This window comes from Paroedura picta, chromosome 13 (assembly GCF_049243985.1).
Source record: "Paroedura picta isolate Pp20150507F chromosome 13, Ppicta_v3.0, whole genome shotgun sequence".
NCBI lineage: Eukaryota > Metazoa > Chordata > Lepidosauria > Squamata > Gekkonidae > Paroedura > Paroedura picta.
The window spans coordinates 25,955,092-25,982,464 of NC_135381.1; the positions used below are offsets into that span (position 1 = coordinate 25,955,092).

The 27,373-nt window shown below is 43.9% G+C and overlaps 1 protein-coding gene across 5 annotated transcripts in view; it reads right to left on the bottom strand.

Annotated features, from left to right (window-relative positions):
* The window catches only part of NRK (Nik related kinase), a 100,559-nt gene that overhangs the window by 29,792 nt on the left and 43,394 nt on the right, over positions 1-27,373 (bottom strand). For 4 of the 5 annotated variants that reach the window (XM_077307346.1, XM_077307345.1, XM_077307349.1 and 1 more), the window contains 10 exons: positions 25,823-25,895; positions 23,494-23,701; positions 22,411-22,572; positions 20,934-21,098; positions 17,712-17,858; positions 8,458-8,583; positions 7,104-7,171; positions 6,335-6,450; positions 2,582-2,646; positions 587-717 (listed from right to left, as the gene is read on the bottom strand). In XM_077307346.1, the coding sequence (XP_077163461.1) occupies positions 587-717; positions 2,582-2,646; positions 6,335-6,450; positions 7,104-7,171; positions 8,458-8,583; positions 17,712-17,858; positions 20,934-21,098; positions 22,411-22,572; positions 23,494-23,701; positions 25,823-25,895 (1,261 nt within the window). The remainder of the gene's footprint in view (positions 1-586; positions 718-2,581; positions 2,647-6,334; positions 6,451-7,103; positions 7,172-8,457; positions 8,584-17,711; positions 17,859-20,933; positions 21,099-22,410; positions 22,573-23,493; positions 23,702-25,822; positions 25,896-27,373) is intronic. The other variant, XM_077307347.1, reaches the window with a different exon arrangement.

Consider the following 27,373-nt stretch of genomic DNA (forward strand, 5'->3'; position numbering starts at 1 on the left):
CCAGTTCAGAATCCTGGCTCAAACAAACTGGAGCTTGAAGAGGATGTTACAATGAAAAACTTTGGCTGAACAGGGAGATTTTCAATCAAAGTCCATGACAGCAGGAAGGAGGAATGAGGAGAGCATGCAACCATGCCTATATGCAATTTAAGTACAATTTCACTTGACATCTGCAGCCATATTCTCATGCTAAGGGTTTACCAAGTCTTAATTTCTTCACAGGACAATTGTGCAGATTCTCTTAATGACCCCTTCATATTTTCATAAATTAGCAGGGATGTTACTAAAACCATTCCCATTGCACAACACTGCAGTCCCCCCGTCCCCTCCCCGAGTACTGGAAGCCTTAACCTAACAGCAAAGACTGCAAGAGTCAGCAGGGCATCCCGCATCTGACATGATGCAAGAGCGTCTTAAATCTCTCTTGGCAGGACATTTTGCTCAAGCACAGACTCTCTCGTAGATCATCAGGAAAAATACAACCCTGTCAATTTCCCCGAGCAAAACCGAATTCATTTTCAGATCCTGGGGTTTTCAACTCATCTGCAGATATATTTTTTTGAAAGGAAAGGGGTGGGGAATCCACCTGACGTGACTACTGTCACAGCTGTCATCTTCTTCATCACTACTGCACACTTCGTCACTGGAGGATGAATATTCTGCTGATTTCAGGAGCAAGTTGGCCCCATCTTTCCCCCTGGCCAAGAAGGGCAAGCTCTAAAAAAAAAGAGAGGAATTGGTGGCTGTTTTGCTAGTAAGAACATCAGATTAATTCTAGCATTTTACTGCTGAGCTGCCAAGAACACACAATATTCACTGGGAAATTCGGTCTGGATATAAACGAAAATAACGGTTCACCCACCCCACAGGGTGTCTGTGGTGGGAAAAGGAAAGGGATGGCGAATGTAAGCTGCTTTGAGCCTCCTTCAGGTAGAGAAAAGCGGCATATAAAAACCAACTCTTCTTCTTTTTACAGCATAACAAATAATTTTACAATAAAAACTTTAAAATCTTAAAATTCAACTAAAACGCTACAGTTGTCCTGGCAGGTAAACCATCTCCTGGGCTGGATGTTGAGATTGGTGATGTTAAGATAATTAGCCCAGCTTTGATAGCATGGAAATGGATCAGGCAAAGGCCTGAGCAGAGGGTTAGGCAGGGGGGGCCTCAACAAAATGCCAGGTGGGAGAGTGCCATCTTGCTGGGCTTTTGGAGCTCTTGGAGCTCCATGAGGGCCCAAATCTCTACTGGCAGCTCATTCTACCAGGTTGGAGCCAGGGCCAGAAAGGCCCTTGCTCTGCTTGAGGCCAAGCACATTTCTATGGTTCCAGGGACAACCAACATGCTGGTATTTGCAGAGTGAAAAGCTCTTCGGGGGACATATGGGGAGAGATGGTTCCTCAGGTACATAGGTCCCAGATCACATAAGGCCTTAAAGGTTAAAACCAGCACCTTAATCCTGATCCCGAATTCAACTGGCAACCAGTGCAACTGCTGGAGAACAGCTCTTCATGGGGTCCTTGTATGGACCTGAGCAGCAGCATTTTGAACCAGCTGTAGTTTCCGGATCAGGGATAAAGGAAAGCTTGTGTAGAGTGAGGTACAATAATCTATCTTGGAGGTGACCATCATGGATCATGGAGCGAAGGCTGGCAGGGGCTCGTGGGAATTGTAGTCCATGGACAGCTGGAGGGCCACAGTTTGACTACCCCTGACTTAGGGGATGAATGTGCTTGGCTTGTTCGTCTGGGTGAAGAGAGAATGGTCCCATGAGGGAGAGAGCCTGGAGTGGGAAGGATGAAGAGTTCATGGGATGCTTTCCCTCATGGCATGATGAGGCAGAGGATGAGAGGAGGACCCATTTGCTGAAAAGGTATCCACTGAGCATACCTCCTCCTCACCTTGTCCTCCTCCCACTAGGCTATAAAGTAACCCTTACAGGTGAAACAGGCATGCTATCCCTCCTCTCCACCCTCACTGCTCCTGTCTCCTCTCCCCCATCCCTCTCTCTCCTCACCCAGCCTGAAGAAGACTGGTACACCAGCGAGGTCATTGGAAAGGAAGGAGACTGATCTCAGAGAAGGCAAAGGCAGCACTGCATCTTCTCTGCTATTCAACAGATCTAGCCAGGCAGGCATGAAACTTATGTGTATCTGTTACTGTACACATGGAAAATTCATCTCTGTTTAGTCCCTTGACAGAAGTAACTACTTTTTGGCCTCTTTTGCCAGATGTGATCCATAGTTAAAGGCAGGGGTAGTCAAACTGCAGCCCTCCAGATGTCCATGGACTACAATTCCCATGAGCCCCTGCCAGCGTACAATGGAATTGTAGTCCATGGACATCTGGAGGGCTGCAGTTTGACTACCCCTGGTTTAAGGCATGTGATGCTTTACCTCTCCCTGGAACGACCCAAGTATCATCTAATGAACATGAGACTATCTCTGCTTTCTTGCACAGTAATCCCCGGTATTTGAACTAATGACAAAAACAAATTTTTGCAAAGCCAAGTGAGTAGTAACAGAAATAAAAAAGAATTCTGGAAACTAAAAAAAATAGCAACAGGAGAGGAAAAACCTACTGAAATATGGCAGAGATGAGATGTGTGCTCAGGCTTCTTATAGGACTGGTGGTGGACAGATGATCCTGAAGGTCCCAGAAAGATAATTTTACAAAAAAAAATGTTTAAACAAAGATTTAAAAGATCAGATAGTCAGAAGGCAACAGTAGGCCTTCTTGGCCAAAGCTGTTTATGCAAACCCCATACCCCAAGTATTCATTGTGCATTGGTCGCTTAAGTTTGAGATTTCCTGTTGAGTACAGCCACAGATTGGCAGCTGATTTGAAAGGAACCTAATGAGCACAAACAGAAAACACGAGAATCACTTCTATAGCTACTTCCCTGCTACTAATGGCAGCAGTCTGACTGGACAACATGGGCGCTTTCCTTATAGGCAAGTCTGTGACCATGGGCAGGATCAGTCGGTCAGGGATTTCAATTATCTGTCAATTGAGCGAATTCTCATACCAGCTCTTATCCCAGAAATGGTTAAAATCTCATTCTTCTTGGATAAAAAGTGCAAATACTACATGACTTTAATGCTATTGTGCTCATATGTAATTCTGGCAGCACACATTCACATTTTAAGGACCTACTCCCCCCCCCCCAATTCTGAATCACGTTTGTTAAGGGAATTCCCACAGTGCGACTCATTGATAAGGCAAACCTCATGATCAGAGTCAGTGTGTGAATAGTCTTAACTACTTTTGCAGCAATGTACAGTTTATTCCCCTGGTTTTGGAGGTTATAAATGTCTCTTCTAGAAATTGTTTTCAATCCAGCTCAGTCTGTGCTACATTTCTGGTCTCCATGTGGAATTACCTCAACAATTTTGATATCAGTTTGAGTTGGTTAATGAGGCCCAAAAGATCATACTCTAACAGTAAGTGCTGTCAGGTGGCCTGTCAGTAGGACAGACAAATGGGACCACTTCAGGGGTGAAAGCAAGTTGGTACAGCGCTGATTACTGGTGAGGAATTGGCCAAAGCCTTCTTTCTTTTTCTTCTTTAAGATACCCACAGTGATTGTTTATGCACTGGAGGTTTCATGCCGGGCTTCAGGCTGGAGTTTTAGTCATGGCAGGTTGCCTCACCTCTTCCTGCACCTATACAGGGGAGCATTTGGCCCGGTGCATCTTATCCGCCCCCGATTTGTGCTCCTGAATGGGAGCTGGGGCAGCAAAGTTCCCAGCGCGTAAATGGTCAGTAGCAACCAAAGAGTCAGTACTGAAAAGAAATGCCAGGTTCTGTCTACCCATCAAAAAGACACAAGGACTTTGTATCACATGTGCAATGGGTCTTTTTGTGCTCCCCTGACATATACCAGCTCCCCTGACATATACCAGCTCTTTTGTTTGCAGGCACAGCCCATGGGGAAAAGTAGCTTTAGCCTTCCCCGTGCCTCAGTATTTTCATGTCTTCAAATTGCTCCATGAAACTGATGTTGGTTGTGAAATGTCAAGTTGTTTCTGCAAAGGTGGTTTGTTATGTCTGCTAAATCAAGACCAGGAGCTGATAGTAGTATAGATCGTGAATAATTAATATTAAAAATTAGAACAAAGTGGAATAAAAGCATCAAAATGTTCACAGTGCAAAATTCAACCTAAATAACATTCCTAAAGAGTTTAAAGACAATCTATTTTTCCTACATTCTCATTTTACTTGCCAGCAAGTTCCTGTTTCTTTTTGTATTTTCTTGTATCGCATGTGTTCTGCTCCCTCTAGTGGTCAATTCAATATCACATAAAAACCTGCAGTTTAAATTTGCAGGGAGATATTGACCATTTCCGCATTGGAGATATACCTTTAGTCTCGTTTTGGATTTCCTTTGGATGCTACAAGTTGAAACTAGCGCTTCTGAATCTGGGCTTTCCTTCCCTTATTTCCCAGGCTAAAATTTGCAACATGCTTTCTGCACTGAGTCTCATCATGCTTTGCTCTCTTTCCATTTTCAAAAAAAGAGGGGTTTTTTTTGCAAATAGTGCCAGCTTGCACCTTTGTTTTCATTGTGCTCCTGAATTCCACCATTCTGCACCTTCAATTGCCTCCCCCTTCTCCCAAAATGTCCTGAATGTATTTTTTTTACCAAAACCTGAGTTATAACACTGCTGTGTAAGACTGCAAGTTTGCTTTTAAAAAAGAAACTTAAAACAGTGTTGTAATGCAATCACCCTCCTTTGTAAAAAATGACAGATTTTTTCAGAGCAGAGGGTGGGAGGGGGAGGGAGGATGGTGATGAGGAAATGGATGTTCCCAAGCTACTCAAAATGGTGGTTGTGGGGAGAAACCTGATGGCATGCATTTCTGCAATGGGCAGCCCGAAATTAGATCCTGGTAGACCCTGTTTGAAAAGATTAAATCTAGGGGGTTTTTTAGGGGGGGGGAATGAGGAAGCAGCTCTAGCTATGGGGCAAGAGAGGGGGCACTTCAGAACTGCAATTGAAAAAGTCAATTTTTCAAATCCAAACAATATCGCTAGTGTGGAAACCGTCATTGTTATACCTGTGCTTCCGCACCTTCCTGCACCTGATTGCACTCTAGAGCAGGGGTAGTCAACCTGTGGTCCTCCAGATGTCCATGAACTACAATTCCCATGAGCCCCTGCCAGTGTTCACTGGCAGAGGCTCATGGGAATTGTAGTTCATGGACATCTGGAGGGCCGCAGTTTGACTACCCCTGGCTTACAGTCAAAACTGGGATTTCTGCATATCTGGGCAACTCCCAGGAAGCAGATAAATAATTTTTTTTTAAAAGAACTCCCCACAATGACCCATAAAGTACTATTCATTCTCAGTGCCCTAGCACACAACGCTGAAGGCTCTCAGGTGAGTAAAGAAGAGAAAAAAGGGAACCGGGCAGAGAGAGGAAATTGGCCTGCTGATGCAAATAAAAGTTTACAGTATTCTGAAGGAGACTGGGTGGTGAAAAACATAGTGATCATTTTCCTTTCCCCTCCTCGACAGTCCTTCGCAGCCCCCCACCTAGCAGGTGGCTGTTCAATTATATGATCGCTTACCCATGTTGGCACACATCTTTATTGAAGAGACGTCTGACTAGCCATTGGCAATTAATTTGTGCTTCTCAGAAGTCTTGTTTTACACCTTTGGTTGGTAACTGAATTTTAACAGGAGCCATTATTGAAACTTGACAGGCCAGCAACATTGGCTCTGCCTACCAAGCCTCCTCCTGAGCAAGCTGAGGAAAAGGCCACCCTCCTCCACAGGAATGGCAACAGAGGTTTTTGGGCGAGGGCCCTCACTTCCTCGATGCACCTCAGTGTAGTATTTCTCGGAGCAGTCACACACTCTCAGCCTATCCTACCTCACAGAGTTGTTGTGAAGAAAGAATGGAGGAGAGGAGAATGAGCAATTTAAGCTGACAGCCTTATGAAGCTCTTAGATGAGTATCATACAAAACCAGATGCCCAGTGGGGGGGGGGAGGCTTTCTCAACCAATCAACAACTTACGGAGGTTTCCTCTTTAGATGTAGGATGGCAACAAGGTGACCCCAGAGGGATTTCAAGGTAAGAGGTGTGTAGAGGTGGTTTGCCACCGGCTGCCTTTACATAGCAACCCAGGTAAACAAAATACATTGAATTAAAAAAAAAATTATAACATTACATCTGTAAAAGAAGGTGAGTATGAGGGAGAATGGGAACTCATTAGTGAAACAGTGCTGTGATTTCAAAGTAGGCTTTTTACCCCCCCCCCCAACCCAGAAACCCCGCACAGTTACTGATTATGTAGACAGATGGAATCCTGACCCAAGGATTACCTGAAGCCGATCGGTGGTTCTGATGAGACACTGGCTCTCGTTGCCTGTTGCTACTGGAGCTGCAGCAGCTGCTGTTTATTTTCACTGCGTGTTCCCCCAGGGACGACTCCTGGGTGCTGTCAAGAACCAAGATCAGAAACAGTGGAGGACACATAAGGCGCTCCTCACTACACATTCCATCCCAGGGTCTCAAAAGCACTTCCAAAACAGCACAACCAAAGCTAGAATATCCCCAGGGAGCTAGTTCTTATCATTTCCACAGAGAAGGAGGCCTACCGTTCCTAGAATAGCTCAGTAACATGGCACTAGCCTCTTCGAAGCATTCAACAGGGTAGCAGGGTAGAGGTGGGAACACGCAAAGCCTGACAGATCCCTCACCAACTGCCTTCTTAGGAAGGTCAATGTGGTGTTGCAGTAGCATGTCAGATTGTGAATGAGACAGAATTCAGGTTTAAATGCCCGCCATCACTGCAGTACATCTAGCCTTGTCTAAATCCTTCTTTCATATATAGCTTATCTTTCCCTCCAAAGGGGACTCAATGCGGCTTACATGATTCTCTTCTTCTCCATTTAATCTTTACAACAATCCCATCAGTTTGGTTGGGTATAAGCCTGAATGTCTGGCACAAGGTCATTAAGCAACCTTCCATAGCAGAGAGGGGATCTGAACCTGGGTCTCCTGACTCCCTGGCCATCACTCTAGCCACTACACCACACAGCCCCCCAATGAATCAATGTTAATTTAAATAAGAATCTTAGAGGGACTTACCTTGAAGGATAACTTTGATGGCCAAAGTGTCCTCTGCCATAAAACTTTGAGATTGTTCTTTCTGGAAGCTTACAAAATTTAAGCAGGAAAACAGATTCCCATTCACAGCTCTTAAACACACACACACACACACAGAAAAGGTATACTCATAAATCTGTTTCGCCCCCTAAACCTTAGTTGGGGTACACATACAACAACCCAATTAACTCTATTCATGTACCAATATTTTAATAACAGCTATTTTGGTTATATAAGCAGTTGGAAGGCAATGAAAGGAAAGCTGGGCTCATGACTTGGGGCTTCCAGCAGCCAGGCTCTGATGCCTTACTTCCTGTGCCTGACACACTTGGTATAAACTTCATTTTTGGCAACAGAGGGTTGAGAATTCCTGGTCCCTGAACTCAGTTCTTGGAAGTCCAACTGACGCTGGACATCAGCCAGCAGAAGGATTGAATTCAGAGACTAATTCAGTATCCAGAAGAAGCAGAATAAATTCTATGGCTCTTACAGCTGCATCACCAGCAAATATAAACCCTTCAACTCATGGGAATTTATCTGTTCTGTGTCCATCCGGCGATCAGACCACACAAGATTGCTAACAGAAAGAGTTCAGCATCCTGAAACTTTGGGCTTTCAGTTCTTTTAATAAATTATCTAACCACAAGGACTGGCTGGAAAATATTTCTGTGTATATGTGTGTGTGTGTGTGTGTGTGTGTGTGTATAAAATTAAAATATAAATATAAATATCCTGAATTAAAATTAAATTAAAACTGTATTTACACTCATAGTCTCACAAAGACTTCCAGTGGCCAATGAGCGGGACCTCAGTACATCGCGTTCCTTTAGCATGCAGACAGCAAATTATACAAAACATGCAAACCCATGCACAGTTTCTCAGGCATCATCATTTGCCTCAGAGGTAGTCAACTTGTGGTCCTCCAGATGTTCATGGAGTGCAAACGCTGGCAGGGGCTCATGGGAATTGTACTCCATGAACATCTGGAGGACCACAGGCTGACTACCCCTGATTTACAGAATCTTTTTCTAGAAATAGTCTTTACATAGACCTGGTTTACACTCCCTATCTCTGCCCTCTGCCATTTTCACAGCTGACTCATGACGACCATGCGGTTTTCAAGACAAAATATGTTAAAAGGTGGTTTGAAATTGCTTGTATCATGTCCATGGTCTTCCTTGATGGTCTCCTACCCAAAAACTAACCCAGGCAGATGATGTTTAGCTTCCAAAATCTGACAAGATATGGCTAGCCTGGGTGATCCAGGTCAGGGCACTCTGTCCCTGCCCCACCACAATGTTACAATTACAAATTCATGTAGAGAATGTTCCAGTACCTTTGGAGGTTGCTCTTGAATCTGACACACGTTCCAGAACACATCATCCTGACCAGAGCTGAGAGGGGCTGTGGCCACATCTGACAATGAACTACACGTCTCTCGACTGGCCTGCAGGTTTTCACCCTGTAAATAAAGCATACATCAGATGAAGTATTATTAGGGCTGTCACCTAACTAGAGAAATCTTAGTGGACTAATCAATTGATGGAATTCAATGATAAACTGAACAAATAAACCTGCATTTGTTCTAAAAATTCTAAAGAAAAAATTGTTTCTTCTGAGTAATGAAAAAACTCTCAGTTGCAACGAATCAACGCAGATACCGCTCAGTTGCAACGAATCAACGCAGATTCATTGCAACGTGTGTGTGTTTTTTTAAAACCTTCCTTAAAGGGAAAGGGGCTTTTCGGGAGCATGATAACGGCCACCCATTGGCTGCTCGTTTGATTGACGGCCGGGGCGGGACAAAGCTCGGCAATATCATTTCCTGGCCAGCGATTTTTGCCGAGACCGGAAACCTGTGGGAAACTATAGAAACGCAACTGGATTCCACTACAAAGGCAGGTATGCATAACGATGAATTCCACTATTTAAAATGGCGTTTTTTCGTTCCAAAACCAATTTGCTACATAGATCCTGGTGCGGAATGGCCCCTAATTTTGGAAGCATCACACATGTGCCACAGGAATCAACATCACAGAATTAGCATTCCCCCCTTCACCCTCACACAAGAGAGAATCGTAGAATCATAGAGTTGGGAGGGACCTCATGGGTCCCATTTGCCTTTTTAGCCACCAGTGACATAGCCAGTCATTCACTTGCATGATTTTCTGTCTCTTCCTAAGCCACGTTCACTTACAGGAAGAACTGATGAAAACACAACCTGCACTCCTAGGACCTTTACCTTTCCCCCCAGATCCACAAAGTCTTTCTTAGTACATTCCATGCTGTGCTGGGCAGTATCATTTGTTCCTACATGGATGAGAAGGAAGGGGTGGGCTTGATGAGCCTGTCCAGCCCTCGTCTGTGGGCTTGATGAGCCTGTCCAGCCGTTCTGGACAAGCCATCCTTGATGAGTGCACCAGGTAGGCAGCAGACCTCTTGAGACAAGTAGTCTGGTCTGCAAACTTCAGCCTCTATGCTGGCATCACCAATCCACCCTGGGCCATATGGGAGGGCGGTATAAAAATCTAAGAAAGTAAATAATACTTGCTGATTGAAATTCACACACTTCATCCTGGCTGCCTACTGCAAGGACTACTGTTGCATTCTCTTATTTGCCTGAAGAGGGATCCAAGGCTTGAGAAGACACAATTCATGGCAACCCATCTGACTAGACCCCAGCCCAAATGCCATGGTTTTTCATTCAAAGCTCCAACATGTACAGATAAGCTTATTTTATTATTTGATTCCCCCCTCTCTCCGCCAGTCCTCAAGAGGGTTCGGTGCTCATACATCAATACAGTACAAAAAACTAGAGGCAGCTCAACAGAAGAACGAATGGTCCATACATGTCAAATATTAAAGCCACAATCCTCATTGCTCCAGGCTTCTCTAAGCAGTGCCTTGCCAGGGCAGGTGTGATTCTGATTTCTTCAGCTTATGTGGCTACTGTATCCCTGACATAGCCCTGTCAGAAACACGAGAGGAATGCCTGCAAGCTATACTATCTTGTTCTGCTACTCTGTCAGATCTCACATGCTGAGAAGGAGCGGAGTTCTCAAAAGGAGTCTTCTTTATTCATTAGCAGACATTTTTCTCCTCTGAGTCAGAACTGGTTTAGGGTCAAAACTTGCTGATAACTGCTGTTCTTCAAGCTCTTTCAAACACAAAAATAAAACAGAACCCTTTACCCCTGATAACTCTGGCAGATTTTGCAAGAATAAATGGTTTTAAAGGCACAATACCGCTTCAAAACACCTTGAGATTTTTTTTTAATCACAGAGGTAATTCTGCTCGACCATAGTAAAAGGTATTCAAGGCATTTAAAATTCATTCTACACAGGTTCTGTCTCTTTCTTGCCCCAATAACCTTGAAAATAAAATGTTGTTGTTGTTGTTGCTGTTGTTGTTAGACTTTTAGCCTTTCAGGAGTGGCGGGTAACGTTCAATAAAAATCCCAATAAAATACCCCTAAAAATACAACAATATCCTGACAGAAAAATATCCAAGACATATGCGGCGACAGAGCACAACTAAAATACCCCCCTAAAAACCAACTCCGGGAATGGCATGGAAAACGATCTCAACTGCCCGTAGAATAGTCCATAGTAGAAAATACTTAACTAAACTAATTTTTTTAAATGGGGAGGTGGGAGCCTATTGACTCTAAGATAGCAATCCTATGCATATTTAATCAAGAGGAAGACCCCTTGCATTCATGGAAGTAGGACTACTTGAAGAAACTTCTTAACCACTATTGAAAGAAACAGCAAACCCCATTTTTCCTATATTTATTACAGTCTTTTCCATGTAGTAAAGCGCTCAGTTCCTTTATCTCAGTTCTTGGTGAATATTTTAGCTCTCTGCTCTTACAGGAAATCACCTTTTCAGCAGGTACAGCATCTAATAATATGGTACTTCTCTTTTTTTGTCAGGTATGATTGCAGCTAATTATAGTATTTATTTACCAGACTGGTTTTGTAGTGTCAAGCTGTTTTCAAAAGCAGCTAGCCTGGGTATCAGAAAATAGGTTTTATCAAGCCTGTTCTCAAGATGCTACCTGCCTATCATAGTTCCAGCTTCTAAGTCAGCAAAACACTTATATTCTGAGCCACTTCAATAGAACACCTGAAATCAGCAGAACTAGATAATGTGTTTGAAAGTCAGCACTTCCAGTAACCTACCTTGGTGAGGTGTATGAACAAGTTCAGCTGCATAAAAGAACAACACAGAAAGCATAAGCAAGTAGCTTTTTCTCTAGTTACAAAACTTATCCCGGATCAACTTATAATTGGGGGAGAACTGAAAGCGGTATTGTGAGATTCAGACTAGATGGGTCAAAAAGATTGGTGTTCCCTCCACTACCCAGGGAGATGAAGTCTAGACACCAAAATAGATGTGTGGGTATGATTTTGGTCAGTTTTTAAAATTCTTGCATGTGGTCATTGTGAGTTTTTCTATTTTGATTGTTTCTGCTGCAGGTGTCCTCAATGTGTTTATTTTCTGCCACTTTCCATATTGTATGCAATTGATGAAAGAACACATAACTTTGTAAATGCGTCTGGAAATGCTGACATGGGAAACCAGAAAATTACATGAAGATTAGGACTCATTAGGCCAGGGGTGGTCAACCTGTGGTCCTCCAGATGTCCATGGACTACAATTCCCATAAGCCCCTGCCACAGGTTGACTACCCCTGCATTAGGCTATTCCGCTCCCAAGTTAGAATGTGAAATCTTAAACTTATGCAGAGATTTTTTTTTTACTTTTTACACAACCGTCGTCTGCACCCAGTGTTCCAGCAGCAAACTGGCAGCTAAATCCTCCATTTCAAAGCAATAGTTGAGGAATCCCCAAAAGTGGATTCACCCAGCCATCTAGCACTAGCGGGAGGAGAACAAGCAGCAAGCCACGCACCAAGGACATGTGCATAACCAACGTGGGCAAAGCAGCACAATTCCTGTCTCTGGCGCCTGCCCTCAAGCCCCCCTCCCTCTCCCTTCTACCCAAATGGGCTCTTTTTTTTTTTTTTTTTTGAAGAAAGCTGCCTGGACCAATGAATATGTGTTGGTTCATAGAGGCAGAACAAAAAAATTCCCACCCGCCAACTGGCACACAAAGCATGCCTCTCAACCCCCCCCCCCAAAAAAATCTGGAAAAACTTACTTCAGTTCATCTGCAAGTGTCAAACTTACAAAACAAGCTGGCTAAACTATGCACTATGCATCTATGCTTATTTGCATTAGAGCATAGCATATAAGCATAGGCATAGCAACGGAAATTTCTTTTTAAAGAGCTCTTTCCCTTTAAAACTAGGAGAAAGCTGATTGGCTGGCTGCCATGATTGACAGACAGGGGGAGACTTGCTGGTATTGTGAGTCCCTCTCCGCAGCCATTTCATTCAGCCATGTGGAGTGCCAGGAAGCGGGAGAAAGCGGGAGGAGAGCGAGGAGGTGAGAAATGGTGGGGGGGGGCACTTTTAAAAATAGCATTAAGTGATTTCAGTTACTTAATGCTAAATTTTTAGAAGTGCAGAATAGCCCATTGTTTCCATGTGAGAAAGGAAGAAGAAGAAACTAAGTGGGAAACTTCAAGCTGGAACAGTAAGCCCGCAAAGTATAGCAGCAGTACTATTTCCTCGCTGTCCACCACCTCTCCGGTGCTTCAATGTTATGAAAAATGCATTCATTGAAAACTGCACTAAACCTGCAACTACGAAGGCAACCATCAGCATTAAGGTTATGGGCAAAAAGGAAGTAAATCCACCTCATCAGGGTAAGATACAGCATCTAACGGGGACAGGCATGGATATGGGATTTGAGCTAATGACTGTGGAACCTCAGTACAAAAAAGAAGGCAACAGAACCAGATCAAGACAAATCACGGCACTGGAATAGGTACTAATCAAAGAGACAAGACAGGACAAACAGAAGGAGAAGAATAAGCAGATTTGCTCAAAGATATCAAGCTGGAAAAGCCACAGAATTCCAAAGCACAAACCGCTGATTAGATTGCTAGCAGCGTCTTCACGAACTGTATCAATCGTGGCAGGTAGGTCATGGCGGAGCGACAGAACTTTGTCCACAAAATAGCTTGATAAAACCGCACAGCTCAAATCCAATTCCCTTAACATTTTGTGCCCTTCCTCGAGGGCGGTAAGAAACCTAATTACTCTAAAGAATTGTGCCAGGCGAGAGCTTGCAGACGCGATTTCCGCGGCATAGAAATCTTGTTTTACTGCTTTCACCACGTTCTCATATGCCTTCATGAGCATGCAATGAGATGTCCTGGCCACCTCGTAGCGAGTCTTCCTCCACACCTGCTCTAGCCGTCTCGCTTCCCTCTTTCTCTCCCGAAGCTCCTGGGAATACAATTGGAGCCTGTTTGAGGAGAAGGCGGAGAGGGCGCCGAGGAGCAATCTTGTCAATGGCAGCCATGAGGCAGGACTTCTAATCCTCCATTAAGGCTATCAGCGAGATGCCGGAGGGCATCAGGTTCCGCAGAGCAGGGGTAGTCAACCTGTGGTCCTCCAGATGTCCATGGACTACAATGCCCATGAGCCCCTGCCAGCAAATGCTGGCAGGGGCTCATGGGAATTGTAGTCCATGGACATCTGGAGGACCACAGGTTGACTACCCCTGCCACAGAGCCTTCAGGAATATCTCGGAAACCATAATTCTCCAGGTATGGACTAAAATACACCCATCACCCAAATGGAAAGGGGCTGGTATCCTAAGTCGAGCCTTCAGGGAGTGGTGGTGTGACCATGGAACGATGTTATTCACCACCAGATCTACTGCTACACCTGCACCAAAGATCAAATCGATGATGTGACCAGCCCGATGGGTGGGGCCAGCAACATCCTAGTGTCTTCTCTGTTGATTCACCAACTAGCACTTTAAAAAGGAGGATGTAGCCGGCTGTTTACTGCTCAGACACTGCACATTGGCGACATCATGTGGAGGGGCCAGAATATAACGACAATGAAAGGTAAGTATCTCATTATTTTAAAAGAGTGCGGAAATCCCCTTGGTGTCCTCCAAATGCCAGGTGAGATGGAATGGAAACTGCTTCAATGCACAAAGCACTGTTTGTACAAAAACCTCTAAAAAATGGAGAAAACATTCACAGTGAAGGGAAGCTAGACACATGGTTACCATCCAAATCAGAAGCCTTGTGACTCCTTCTTCTTACTGCTCAGCAATGTCTGGTAAAATAAAACATGGCATGTGGTGTCACTGTGCTCTATGTCTTCCTGCCTTGGATCGGCTTTACTGGCAAACACTTGCAAAGGGAGGCGGAAAACTCAGTGTGATGGCAGGAGAGGATGAAGGAGACACAGGGCTGCAGTTTTCAGCAGCAGCCACACATAAGGTTCAGCTCCTCTCTGAGTAAAGAAACAGACCTGAATGTAGCTACAAGGACACTCCCTCATGGTGGCATAGATTATAGCAAATCACATGCACATTTCTCTCTTCCCCCTTTACTTCCCCCCCCTGACTGAACTAGACACCTGTCAAAACAGACCAACCCATAGCTGTGACAGTTCTTCCAGTTAAAAGTACAGCCATCCTCCTTCTGAAGTAAGACTTTATAAACAAAAGGTGGTAGTCAGAAATGGCAAATGGTATATCTAAGGAACACATGAGGGGGAATCATCCTGAAGCTAAAAGATAGCTAAGCCATCAAGAAGTCTACAGAGACTCATCTATACAACCCTGCTCCATGACCATCTGAACTATATATAATAGGATTTCCTCTCCCCTCATTGTATCATCCCAACAACCCTATGAAGTAGAGAGACAGTGACTACAAGACTGAGCAGAAGTCAGAACCCAGAGTAGTGTGGTAAAAGTCCAGCACTCCAAACTATACTATACTGGCTCTCTCTGAACTTTTTTGCCAGGACTTAGGAAAGCCACACTCTCATGCTCAGGTCCCAACACCCAATTCTGAAGACAATTAAATGGACCCATTTTAAAGAGTGGTTGCAATGACTGCCACTACGTAATATATGTATGGCAATTTAACACTTCAAGACACTCAATGCCAAGTCTGATTATTTTTAAACTTTCTCCCAGGCATCTTCTGTCAAAAGATCTAAAATATCAGGGCTGAGAAGAACCACACTGAAGATCTGCAGATTCTCCAGAGTCCCATCACAAACCCTTAAGAATCCTAGTTTGAGAAGCGCTTTGTTTTGAGTATGATTAGTAACTAAAGAAATTGTGTCTGTCAGCTGAGAATGTATGAGAGGAAATGCAATCCTACCAAGTTGGTTTTTCAGTGGAGAGAAAACTCAGAAATAGCTAACACATTTTCTGTTGGGAAATCATGTTTCACGTGTACAATTTGGCTCCATTTCCTACCACTACAAGGCGCCAAAGTGACTCTGGTAGATTCAAATCTATTTCCTTTTCAGAGTAGAGAATATAAAACAGCTCTCACTGAAATTGCTGTGCTGTTTCATAAGGGCCCAAGCATCAAGACCTGTTCTTTCAAGCAGGTGCTTAATTCCTACATGTAATGGAAAGCCATGTTAATTCAGTAGACATGGTTAAAACTAGCGTTCACTTCATTCAGTCAGTTTTCACATGGTTTTGGCCCACAATGGGTCTTGAACCATTGCTATGAAGCATGTCAAGAAGGGATTCAAACACTCAGCTCTGACAAAAGGAAGGAACTTCAAGGAGACTGACTTCCCCAAGCAAGAGTCTATAAAGTGATGCTTATTGTCCTTTAGAAAAGTTTCCAATGCCTTAGGAAAGAGGATTTAGCCCTGATCAGTTGACCAAAACAAAGGGGCAGCCAAAGTATGTATGAATTACAACCAATGTCCATGATATTGTCCTCTACCTATTGATCTAGAGTATACAGGCCTACACATAGAGAGTATAAGCTCTACAAAGACAGTGGGTGATTTCACACACACTAAATAACATACTTTCAACCCACTTCCAATGCACTTTGCAGTTGTATTCTGCTATGGGAAATGGCAAAATCCACTTGCAAATGGTCACTGAAATGGATTGAAACTGCATTATTTAGCATGTGTGAAATTGCCCAGTGTGTAGACAATTGATATGTGGATTGGTGCTGAAGGGTACAATCCTGACCCTTTCTCCAAACATCAACAGTTCCATTGTGGTTGACCAAGCAGGGCTTGTGTGTTCTTTGCTTCACAAAGTATCAGGTGCACTTAGAGTATCATATAAATTATACACAGTGAAATATTTCCAATGGAAATAAAAGCTGCCAGTAGAGGGTCCAAGGCTTCCTGTGAAACATGCAAGAATAGTATCCTACAATCAATCCAGTCAGGCATTAATGTCACCACAAATAACAGTCATCTAAGCAGACCCTGCTAGGCCTGTGAAGCATTCAGCTTCTCTTCCCGCAGGAAATGGCAGAATCAACAAATGCTTGACTGTCACAGTCCAGGTCAACCTTCCTTTCCCCTGTACTACATGTATTCTTGGCTGTAACTGGGCAGAGAAGTTTCACATTGATGCTGGCTGATATTACAGGAGGGCATACATGATCTGTGGAAAGAAGTTTCATGACACAAAGAGCAGAGGATGAAAAAGGATGGATGGCACTATTCAAAATATTACAATTTTTAAAATATGTTTGGAGCTGGAAGTATCATTCCACACCATTTTTTTTAAACCTAGTATGTTTTGGTTTCACCTAATCTTTGGTTTTGGTTTGAAAAAAGAAAAAGAGAGTAAAGCAATCTATCTCCAAGTTCATGGAGATACACATAAAATTCCCAGTAAAATATTCTGTGTACAGGGAAACTGTTCTTACTGGACACTTCTTCTTTCTCCTCCCTCCCTCCCTCTCTGACTTGTCTGCTGAAACTTAACAGCCATTATAGTTCTTCTAATTGAGGAACCACAGAAACGTTTCCACAAAATTCCCTAAACAATTAGAAAACCACTAGGAGCTATTGTAGCACTCCGAGGTCGGATCTAGAAGAACTAAGTTCAAATGCTCACTTTGCAACTGAAGCTCACTGAATGCTCCCAGAATGCTGAATGGGTCAAAGGCCAATTATGCATGGGGCAGAAAGTCCAGGCTGGTGGCAATGGGCAGTGGGGCCAATCCCCGATTATGCACGATGTCGCCACCATCCCAGCCGCCTCCCAGCCCTGATCCAATTCAGGGCTTTGAATGGCCTGCGGTAAGGGAATGCAGATACTTCCATGTTCCCTGTGTTGCTATGGTCGCCATCTGTGGCCCTGCATGGGCCAGCCCCATGCATAATAAATACACCCTCTTCCTTCCCACCCCTTCTATGCAACGTTTTTTGGAGGGGACTGAGAATAACGAGGGTTTGTTTTTGTACTGTATCTTCTTCTGGTTTTGATTTATGACTGTGATTTTATGTCTGGGATTTTGAAGGAAGGAAGGAAGGAAGGAAGGAAGGAAGGAAGGAAGGAAGGAAGGAAGGAAGGAAGGAAGGAAGGAAGGAAGGAAGGAAGGAAGGAAGGAAGAGGAGGGAGGGAGGGAGGGAGGGAGGGAGGATTTCAAAGAAATATGTCAGTTCGAAGGGAGCCAATTCATGAACCAATGAGTCTCTCCTACCTGAGCTAGTCCTGCTCTTTTCAGAGCTGGCGTGCAAGGACTGGAGTTACTGCCAGATCCCAGTCTACCATGAGAGGCAGCTTCATGTCCCAGAGCGGCTGCCCAGTTGAGATCCATTTGATTGCTTTTGCTCTTCTTGCTCGCAGTCTGAAAACAAACCAATGGAGATGGATGCCTAGCAAAATTCAGTACAGAGAACGTGGCTGCATCTTTTGCAGCACAGTACATGCCTGTTTCACCACGCAGCCATATTGTCTTCAGGGACACCTCCTTCATCTTTTCCTGCAAGTTCACCTACCCAGTTTTAAAGCCAACTTTTGCCCTGGATTCATGTATTACTAAAGCTCAAGAGTTGGCACTTTCCACACAAAAGCATCAGAATGAAACAACCTTACGAACTGGGAATTTTTGGCACATTTTGACTCACAGTCAGCTTGAATAGTTTTTGTGTAAGTTCTCACAATGACTTCTTTTTTAAAACCTCAAGTTTTTAATGTAATGGTTCTTGCAAATAGCATACATTTCTGCTCGAACTTAGAATGGATTTGAAATTACGGAGAAGCCTGTTAAGCAAAACCTACTTGCTCTTAACTTTTTAAATCAATGTAAGGAAGTCAGATCCAAGTGGATAGCCACGTTGATCGGAAGCAACAGAACAAATTTAAGATTCCAGTGGCACTTTTAAGAGCAACAAAGTTTCATTCAAGGTATGAGTTTTCATATGCATGCACACTTCCTCAAACACAATATTATGGAATGGAAGTAACCAGTTCAAGTAGTGTTCTCTGGAAGGTTGTCCAAAGATTGTGTTTTCCTCAGAATGTCTGCAGTGTCACAGACTTAACTAGAACTGAATCTGCACTTTGTTTATTTCTCTGTGGATCTTGCGGAATCCAGATTTATTTGAACTCGGGTCTTCCTCTCCCCACCCCCATTGACACAGAAAAGTGTTCTGCACCTGGTTAGGGAGGCTCAGAAGGGGAGGGGGGAGCCAAGCACAGCCAGAGCCTCTTTCTTTTCCCCCCATTTTTTCTTGAAGGGGAGGGGGAGAGGATTGAGGAGGGGAAAAAAACCAAGAGGCACATCTCTAAGAGAAGTTTAGGCTTCTGCAGAGAGAAATTAGAGCTTCCCCTTTAAGGCTGGAAACCAATCAGGGCTTCTCTACCACGGAGTCAGCCTGGCCAATCAAGGCCTCTCTACCACAGAGCTCATGCTTTCTCATGCTTTCTAAATCCGATTCTTGAAATATTGAGGGTTACAAGCACTCTCAGATATTGCAGGATAAAGGTAGGGGCTCGTGGGAATTGTAGAAATGTCTATTTAGTTTGCTTAAACAGAATTCTGCCTCCATATATGTTTGCAGCTGCCCTCTGCTTTGCTTCCTTTTCAAACCCATCTAAAATGGGTGTGTGCAAATGGGTGCGTGCAAATAACCAATTAATAAATTCCTTCAAAATACAAACCATTCTTGTTCCCCCCGCCCCCGCATGCGGGCTGGCAACAATTTCCTTGTTAATGTAACACCAGATCATCAACCTACATGACAATAGTCTCAATAAGAACTAATTATTATTTCACATGGGATAAATAGTTCAATGCTTGTGTCCCCATGAATCCCAAATCACCCCCCTCCAAAACACCCACCCAACATGATGCCAATGGGATTAAAGAAAGAAATGAAGCATCTAAAGCTGCAGAACTATAAACAGTGACAGTATGGTGTCAGAAACATGCAAGACACAATCAGTACTTGCAAAGGAAATTCCAGATTTCTGTCTGTCCCGATTTGCCTCACTTTAATGCCTCATATCTCCAACTGAGACTCATTGCCTACAACTGCTAATGTCAGAAATTCACAACAGTACATTTAGATTAAAATTTAACAGTAATGGCATGGACTAAATTCTACAATGCATTTTATTCCAGTACAAATAGGTCATTTACGGAATACATGTCAGAGACACGGATGAATACTGGAGCTGACATCTGCTATGTCCTCCTTACCGCTTCTTGTGCATAGGGGGGAAAAGAGAAGAGGGGAAAGAAGACAAAGTAGTTAAAGAAGAGCTGGGTTTTATACTGTGGTTTTCACTGTCTGAAGGAGTCTCAAAGCAGCTTACAATCACCTTCCCTTCCTCTCCTCACGATGGACACCCCGTGCAGTAGCTGGGGCTGAGAAAACTCTGATAGGACTGCTCTGTGAGAACAGCTCTAACAGGAGTATAACTACCCCAAAGTCACCCAGCTGGAAAGGAAGGTTTATTTGGCATATTTTTATCCCAAGGAAGTGAGGACATCAGACTAGGGATCGGGAAGCCCCATGGTTCAAATCCCCACTCAGACACAAGAGATCTGTGTATTTTTGAGCCAGTAATTCTCTTTCAGCCTAAACTACTTCACAGGACTGTTTCAAAGGTAAAATGTGAGCAGCTTAGGATCCCCAATATGGGGGGAGAAGTGGGGTATGGATGAATGTAGGTGTCATCAAGCAGCAACTAATTTATGGCAATCCTGGCAATGGGCTTTCAAGGCAAGTGAGGAGAGGTGGTCTGCCATGTCCTTCCTCTGTAGAGTCTTCTTTGGTAGTCTCTCATCCAAGTACTAACGAGGATTGCCAGCTATGAATTGGGAAATATCTGGAGATTTTGAGAGTGGAACCAGAGGAGAAGGTAGAGCTTGGAGAAGGATAGTACCACAGCACAGCACAACGGTGAGTTCACCTTCCAAAGCATTCATTTTCTCCAGGGAAAACTGATCTCTGTTGCCTGGAGTGCTTCACTTTGGGGTTGGCCACCCTAGCCACTGTACTCATGTTCCAAGATGCCCCCTTCCCTCCAGAAGCTGGGTAGAAATGTCTTAATAATAAATAAAAATAAACACCAAATGCCTCCTCTTCTGTTGGGCCAACAGTGCTTTCTTTCCCTGAAAGCCTCACTTTAAAAAACAACAACATAAAATGTATTTATTTATGGATTTATATCCCTTGCCTTCCCCCAAATGACAGTTACACCCCTGTACAGACTAAGTGACAATCTAGCTCTCTCAGAAGACTAAAAGAGGAAGGAGATAATAACTGGCTTTGTTGCAGAGTAAATAAAATGCAATCTCAACATTGTAAGTTAAAGTTTTATATGTCTGGATTAAAGTTACATGGAAACACTCTGGTTCAATTGGTAGTTTCTGACAAAGGCAGCTGCCTATTCCCAATGAGACAGACCATACCTCTTTGGTAGCACTGTTTGATGGAAGACATGCAGGTGGGCTTCGTATTTTGGGAGGATCTTTATTCTTCTGTCTGTGGTCATGCTGGAGAGAAAGTAGTTGTGTTTGGTCTTTGGGAAGGGTTCGATGAAGCTTCTTCCCATGATGTGGCTCTTCAATAGCTTTCTGGTGTGGGAAACAAAGCAGAAATGGACTGTGGAGAAAGATTAGCCGAGAAATATATAACTCCGACAGAACTGCTGCTTGGATTCCTGAGCCCTCTCTTCCATGGATGTATGATGGGCAGTCACTGTTTCATGAAATAGGGGTTGAGCCAGGTCTCTGGGGTGTGCACACCCAGGAAAACAATGCACAGCTTACACCATGTAACCAATGTATTTCAGGAAAGGGGAAGAATCACTCATATTGGGCGAATAATACATACTTAGCCACTCAGCTCACACAAGATGCTACTGTAATGATGTTGGGATTTCCCACTTACAAGTGTTGGTCTCGGCCTACAACATGATGTTTTTGCAGAGTCAAATGTCTGGACTAAATAAAAGATTGACAGTTTGACATTCTAGCTACAGACATTGATGAGCACCAGTGGAAGATCCTGGCATCCAAGGCCTTTGAAATAGTCTCCCACACCATTCCCTGCTGGGAGAGGGCAAGGCAGGAAGCTTGGGCCTTCACACCTCAGATCTAAAGCAGGATTGCTAGCACAGAGATCAAAGATTAAACAAGGGACGGGAGTAAGAAGCATGTAACAATGAACAGGCATCATGGCAAAGACATCAAATTGTTTGGCAGAGATGAGTTGTAAAGCAAGGGGATCCCCTGGGGACTGCCACCCACCCACCGAGAGACTGTAACACGCAAAACAGAATATCTACACTGAGGCCTGTTTGTACTAAAGCCAAATCTCTTTTTTATAAGGATAAAACATTGAAGAAAACTAAAGGGGAAAAGAAGTCGATTCATTTGAAATGTGCTGCTGGAGGAGAGTCTTATGAAGACTGCGGGCCACCAAAAAGACAAATGTGTGGTTTCTAGATCAAATCAAGCCTGAACTCCCCCCTAGAAGGTAAAATGACTAAACTGCGGTTATTGTATTTTTGTCGTCACATCATGAGAAAACAGGACTTACTGGAAAAGATAATAAGGAAGACTCAAAATGAGTGGAAGATGCAAAATGACAAGGATTGATTCAATAAAGGAAATCTACCATTTGTAAGGTTTGAACAAGCCTGTCAATGGCAGGAAGTTGTAGAGGTGTTTATATCATAAGGTTGCCTTCAGTCAGAAGTGACTTGACAGCATGCAACAAACAAAGAAATGAGGGGTTACGAATGATCTGCCCCAAACAGTGTCCATGTTGTGTAAGAAGAGAGAATCTGTTTCTTCACCACACCCAGAGGACCACCGGCCATGCAAAAGTGTACAAACCATGGATGGAAAGATTATTTTCTCCTTGACAAAATGAAATCCATACCTGCTGACTCTCCAGTGTCCTTTCTCCCTCTGTTCTGCACTGGTCATCCTCATTGCATCTCTGGCACTCTTTGTCCCTTTCAGCTTTACTTGGAGTCTGTTTGATCTCCAGACCTCTCCTTTCAAGACCCCGATGCTTCTGGAGCTCTTCCCTGTTCTGGTGCTAAACACAGGCCATGAAATTATATTACTTTTATTTCATCTCAACTCGAAGACTATTCATAAAAGGGGCTGTATTGATGCTACACAGCCACGATCAGTAAGTCTGTGCCAACAAGACTTTGGAACAGTGGAACACTACACCCTGGAGCAGGGGGAGTCAAACTGCGGCCCTCCAGATGTCCATGGACTACAATTCCCATGAGCCCCTTCCAGAGAATGCAGGGGCTCATGGGAATATACACTGATCTATAAAAACAGAGGATCCTCCCATCTTTATTAATCTTACTCTGTGGACACATGAAACGAGCAAGTGGTAAAGAATGAACTGCCATGAAAACAGATATACAAATACAGGAGATCAGTGATATACTGCCCTGTTAGAAAATCTTGGGCAAGAAGTGTTGAGAAAGTCCCATCTCTGCTGATAGCCCCAAGAGGGATGACTACATGGCATAGCTATTTACACATCCTCCAATGAGAAGCAGACATGGTTTTCTTCCTTGTTTTGTCCTCACAACAACCCTGCTGGCCCAAGGTCATAATAGTAAGCTTCTCGACTGAGGGAAGACTTGAATCCAGATCTCATAGCTCCTATTCTCACCACTCTATCACACTGGCCTACTTTGGTCTAAAGCTACTTCATGTTAAGCTTATAGCCAGTTTGTTTTTACCGACCTCGGAAGGATGGAAGGCTGAGTCAACCTTGAGCCGGCTGCTGGGATCGAACTCCCAGCCTCATGGGCAATGCTTTCAGACTGCATGTCTGCTGCCTTACCACTCTGCGCCACAAGAGGCTCAATTCATTAATAACTGATGGTAAATTTGCGGCACTGTTAAGTCTGCAACTCTTAACGCTAATGTATATAAAGATGGTTTCTTTTTCTACTTGATACAGTAAAATAAATCAGACTCCAAATCCTACATCTTCCAACTTTTTCCTCTGCAGTTTTTGCTCCACAATTCGTTTCTGCCTCTCTTCCAAGAGCTGCTTTTTGTACTTTTCCTGGTCTTTCAGTTTCTGCTGCGGGATCTGCTGCTGCCACGGTGGATCCGAGTGGTTTTTGTTCTCCTGCTGAAGCCGCAGGAATTCACGGCGGAGGGTGGATTCCCCGGGGAGATTGACTATGGAGCTTAAAGAAAAGGAAATATCTGTCTGACTAAAGTATTATTCAGACTACACAGCAAACGCAAAACTATCACGGGGGAATGGCTTGCCTCATACATTACCGCTGTCGAATGTTCCCGAAAATCTCCTCAGAAGCTTTCGACCCCCTCCACTCTGTTTACAATGATTCTGACAACACTTCAGAACAGTGGTAGTCAAACTGCGGCCCTCCAGATGTCCATGGACTACAATTCCCAGAAGCCCCTGCCAGCATTCGCTGGCAGGGGCTTCTGGGAATTGTAGTCCATGGACATCTGGAGGGCCGCAGTTTGACTACCCCTGCTTCAGAACCTCGGCTAAAGCTGATTATCTGTTTGTTCATTGGAGGCCTCATTTCACTGTTGCTTTCCCAGAACAAATTTTAGCATCTGTTCACACCGTATATTCAACAGCAAACTTGGGACAGGAATGAAAGAGGGTTCAGAGAAATTCTGATTTTGTACTGGAGCCCATCTGGCTTAGGCAAAAAGAGACTGAGACAGATGACCCAAGGTTTAGCACAATTTGCCGTGAACCTCAGAGGGTTCTTACAGGCTTTCCCAATTTTGTGCCACTTGAAAAGTGTAGTTTCCTATCCTAAGCAGGAACTAACTCCGCTTATCTTTCACTTGGCTCATATTATCCAATAAGCTTTTCCATCTTAAGTGATTATTTCTTTCCCTGCTCCTGATGTGAAGCCATGGGGAACAGACTGCTCTACAAAAGGGTCAGATCAGCTGCAGGCTTTGACAAGGGTGACTTTGAGGAAGGGAATATCAGTTTTCAAGAGATAAGGCTAGCGTGGGGGTGGTCAAACTGCGGCCCTCCAGATGTCCATGGACTACAATTCCCATGAATGCTGGCAGGGGCTCATAGGAATTGTAGTCCATGGACATCTGGAGGGCCGCAGTTTGACTACCCCTGCTCTAGAGGGAAGGCATTAGCCAATAGGTAACATCATGAGGCTATTTGTTTTTCACTGTCAAGTGACAATTTATGGAGACCTCATATAGTTTACAAGGCAATAGCTTCCCATTTCCTGCCTCTACATAGTGATCCTAATACTCCTTGGTGGTCTCCCATCCAGTACTAATTAGCTTCCAGGATTTGATGAAATCAGGTTAGCCTGAGTCCAGAATAGGGCTTCTAGAGTCCTATGAACTCCTTGCGATGCTTCTGAAGAAATGTATGCATCTAAAGGCAAGGGGAAGTTTATGATTGAAGTGATCCTATGACTTCAACATGATTCATACATTATTGGAACAACATGGAAACTGTTTGTGTTTGACTAAATCTCCCACTGTACCAGTAACTTCTGTGAGGAAGGCATGTGCGGCCCAGAAAATAATGAGCCTCTCTGGATATGCTCAGTGTTACAGCATATGTTTTACATGTGGAAGGTCCTGGATTCAATGTCTATGCTAGGATCTCAGGCAGTAGATACTATAGAAGAATAATAGAATCACAGAGTTGGAAGGGACCTCCAGGAAGGGACACCTAGTCCAACCTCCTTCAGAATGCACAGAAATTCACAACTACCTGCCCACCCACAGTGACCCCAATTCCAAGCCCAGATGGTGCCCCCCCCCCAAATAACCCAGAATCCCTGTCCACCCTGGCCAGGAGGAAATTTGCCTCCCAACCCAAAGTAGCAATCAACAGTTCCCTGGGCATGCAAGAAAGGACCACAAGAGCCAAGCATGGACACAATCCCTTCTGCTCAGCCATGTACAATCTGCGTAAATTCACAGAATTTGCACAGACGGCCTTTCTTTGCCTGATGGCCTACACTTGGCAGAACAGATACAAGTTACATGAATCCGGGGACTGACTCTGTACAAAAGAGCTTCAGTGTTCCTCCCATGATAGAATTGTTTGGTCCTGGGGGAGAACATGCCTGATGGCTGAGTCATGCTATTCATTCCGGAAAAGAGCAGGAGAACTACTTGGGGACTGAATCACCAGGAAGCAACACCCTAGTTGTGCTCGCAAAGTACAAATCGAGGTGGGAAATTCTCTCTCTCTCTCTCTCTCTCTCTCTCTCTCTCTCTCTCTCTCTCTCTCTCTGGTGATTGTTTAGAGTTTATTTCCTGCAACAATATTTAACCTTGGTTCTCCTTCTTCTTCGTTCAGCTCATCACCTTCTTCCTCACTTCCACTGTATTCATACTCAGTTTCTTCTAAAAAAAATTATAAAGAAAATAAAGAAAAGAATATCTGATAAGAAATGTGTCTGCGCCAGCAGTTATGTACTATTACAACATCTGCATATCCACCCATCCACTGAGGTCATGCTTGAATTTCAAATATTGAAGATTTTTTTGTTCAGAAACTGGAGGTGACTCATCAGATTGTGAGCTTACACACAAGTGAGATCCACAATGTGATCAAATTAATGTAGAAACGTAGAAACATAAAGCTGGAAGGGGCCACACAGGCCATCTAGTCCAGCCCTCTGCTCAATGCAGGTTCAGCCCAAAACATCCTAAAGCATCCAAGAAAAATGTGTATCCAACCTTTGCTTGAAAACTGCCAGTGAGGGGAAGCTCATTCTACTGCTAAACTATTCTGACTGTGAACATTTTTTCCCCTGATATCTAGCCTATATCGTTGTACTTGTAGTTTAAACCCATTACTGCGTGTCCTCTCCTCTTCAGCTAACGGAAACAGCATCCTGCCCTCCTGTAAGTGACAACCTTTCAAATACTTAAAGAGGGCTATCATGTCCCTTCTCAACCTCCTTTTCTCCAGGCTGAATCCATCTCTGAGATTTCTAAGCTTTTCACACATTTGGAGTTGCAGAACCCCTCATTTCCAGTCATATTTATAGCCTAGGTCTCCTCAGAGGGGTTTACATAGAATTCTCAGCAGCCTTTCTGGGACCGTTTATGCACTGGAGGTTTCATGCCGGGCTGCAGGCTGGAGTTTTAGTCGTGGCAGGTTGACCCACCTCTTCCTGCACCCACACGGGGGAGCATTTGGCCTGGTGCAACCCTTCCGCCCCCGATTTGTACTCCTGCACAGGAGCTGGGGCAGTGAACTTCCCAGTGCATAAACGGTCTGACAGAAGCTGATCAAGGCTAGTGTTCCAAAAACAGGTGTTCTTAGGCTGTCCACTGCACCATTTCATTTTTTTAAATCCAAATGCATTCTTTGTAGTAGTTAATGGAGATTCAGCATTTTATTTTAGTAAAGGGGGGTGGGGAAGGCACCATGGTATTTATTTATTATTTATTTATTCACATTTATATATTGTCCTCCCTGAAGGCTCAGAGTGGTTCACATAGAACTGAGAACTATACAAGAAACCATACATATAAATAACTATAATGATTAATATTACTAACTGATAATAACAGGGTAACAGTACAACATTAAACAAGAATAATACAAACAAGTCCAGGAGCAGAGGAACGCAACAGCAAACCAACTCTGCTTCTCACACCTTGAAAGCCTCTTGTGGTGGCCACCATAAGTCAGATGTGACTTGGCAGCATTTTACACAACAGGGTGGGCGGGTGGGGACTGAAACCTTCTTAGCTATCTATTTCTCATTTGGGAGAGCTCAAAACTTTGAAGGAGTCTACAGAGTTAGTTTAAAATTCTGGTCTCATCCTCCCAGGGGACATTTGTAAACACAGATTCTCAAGTAAACCAA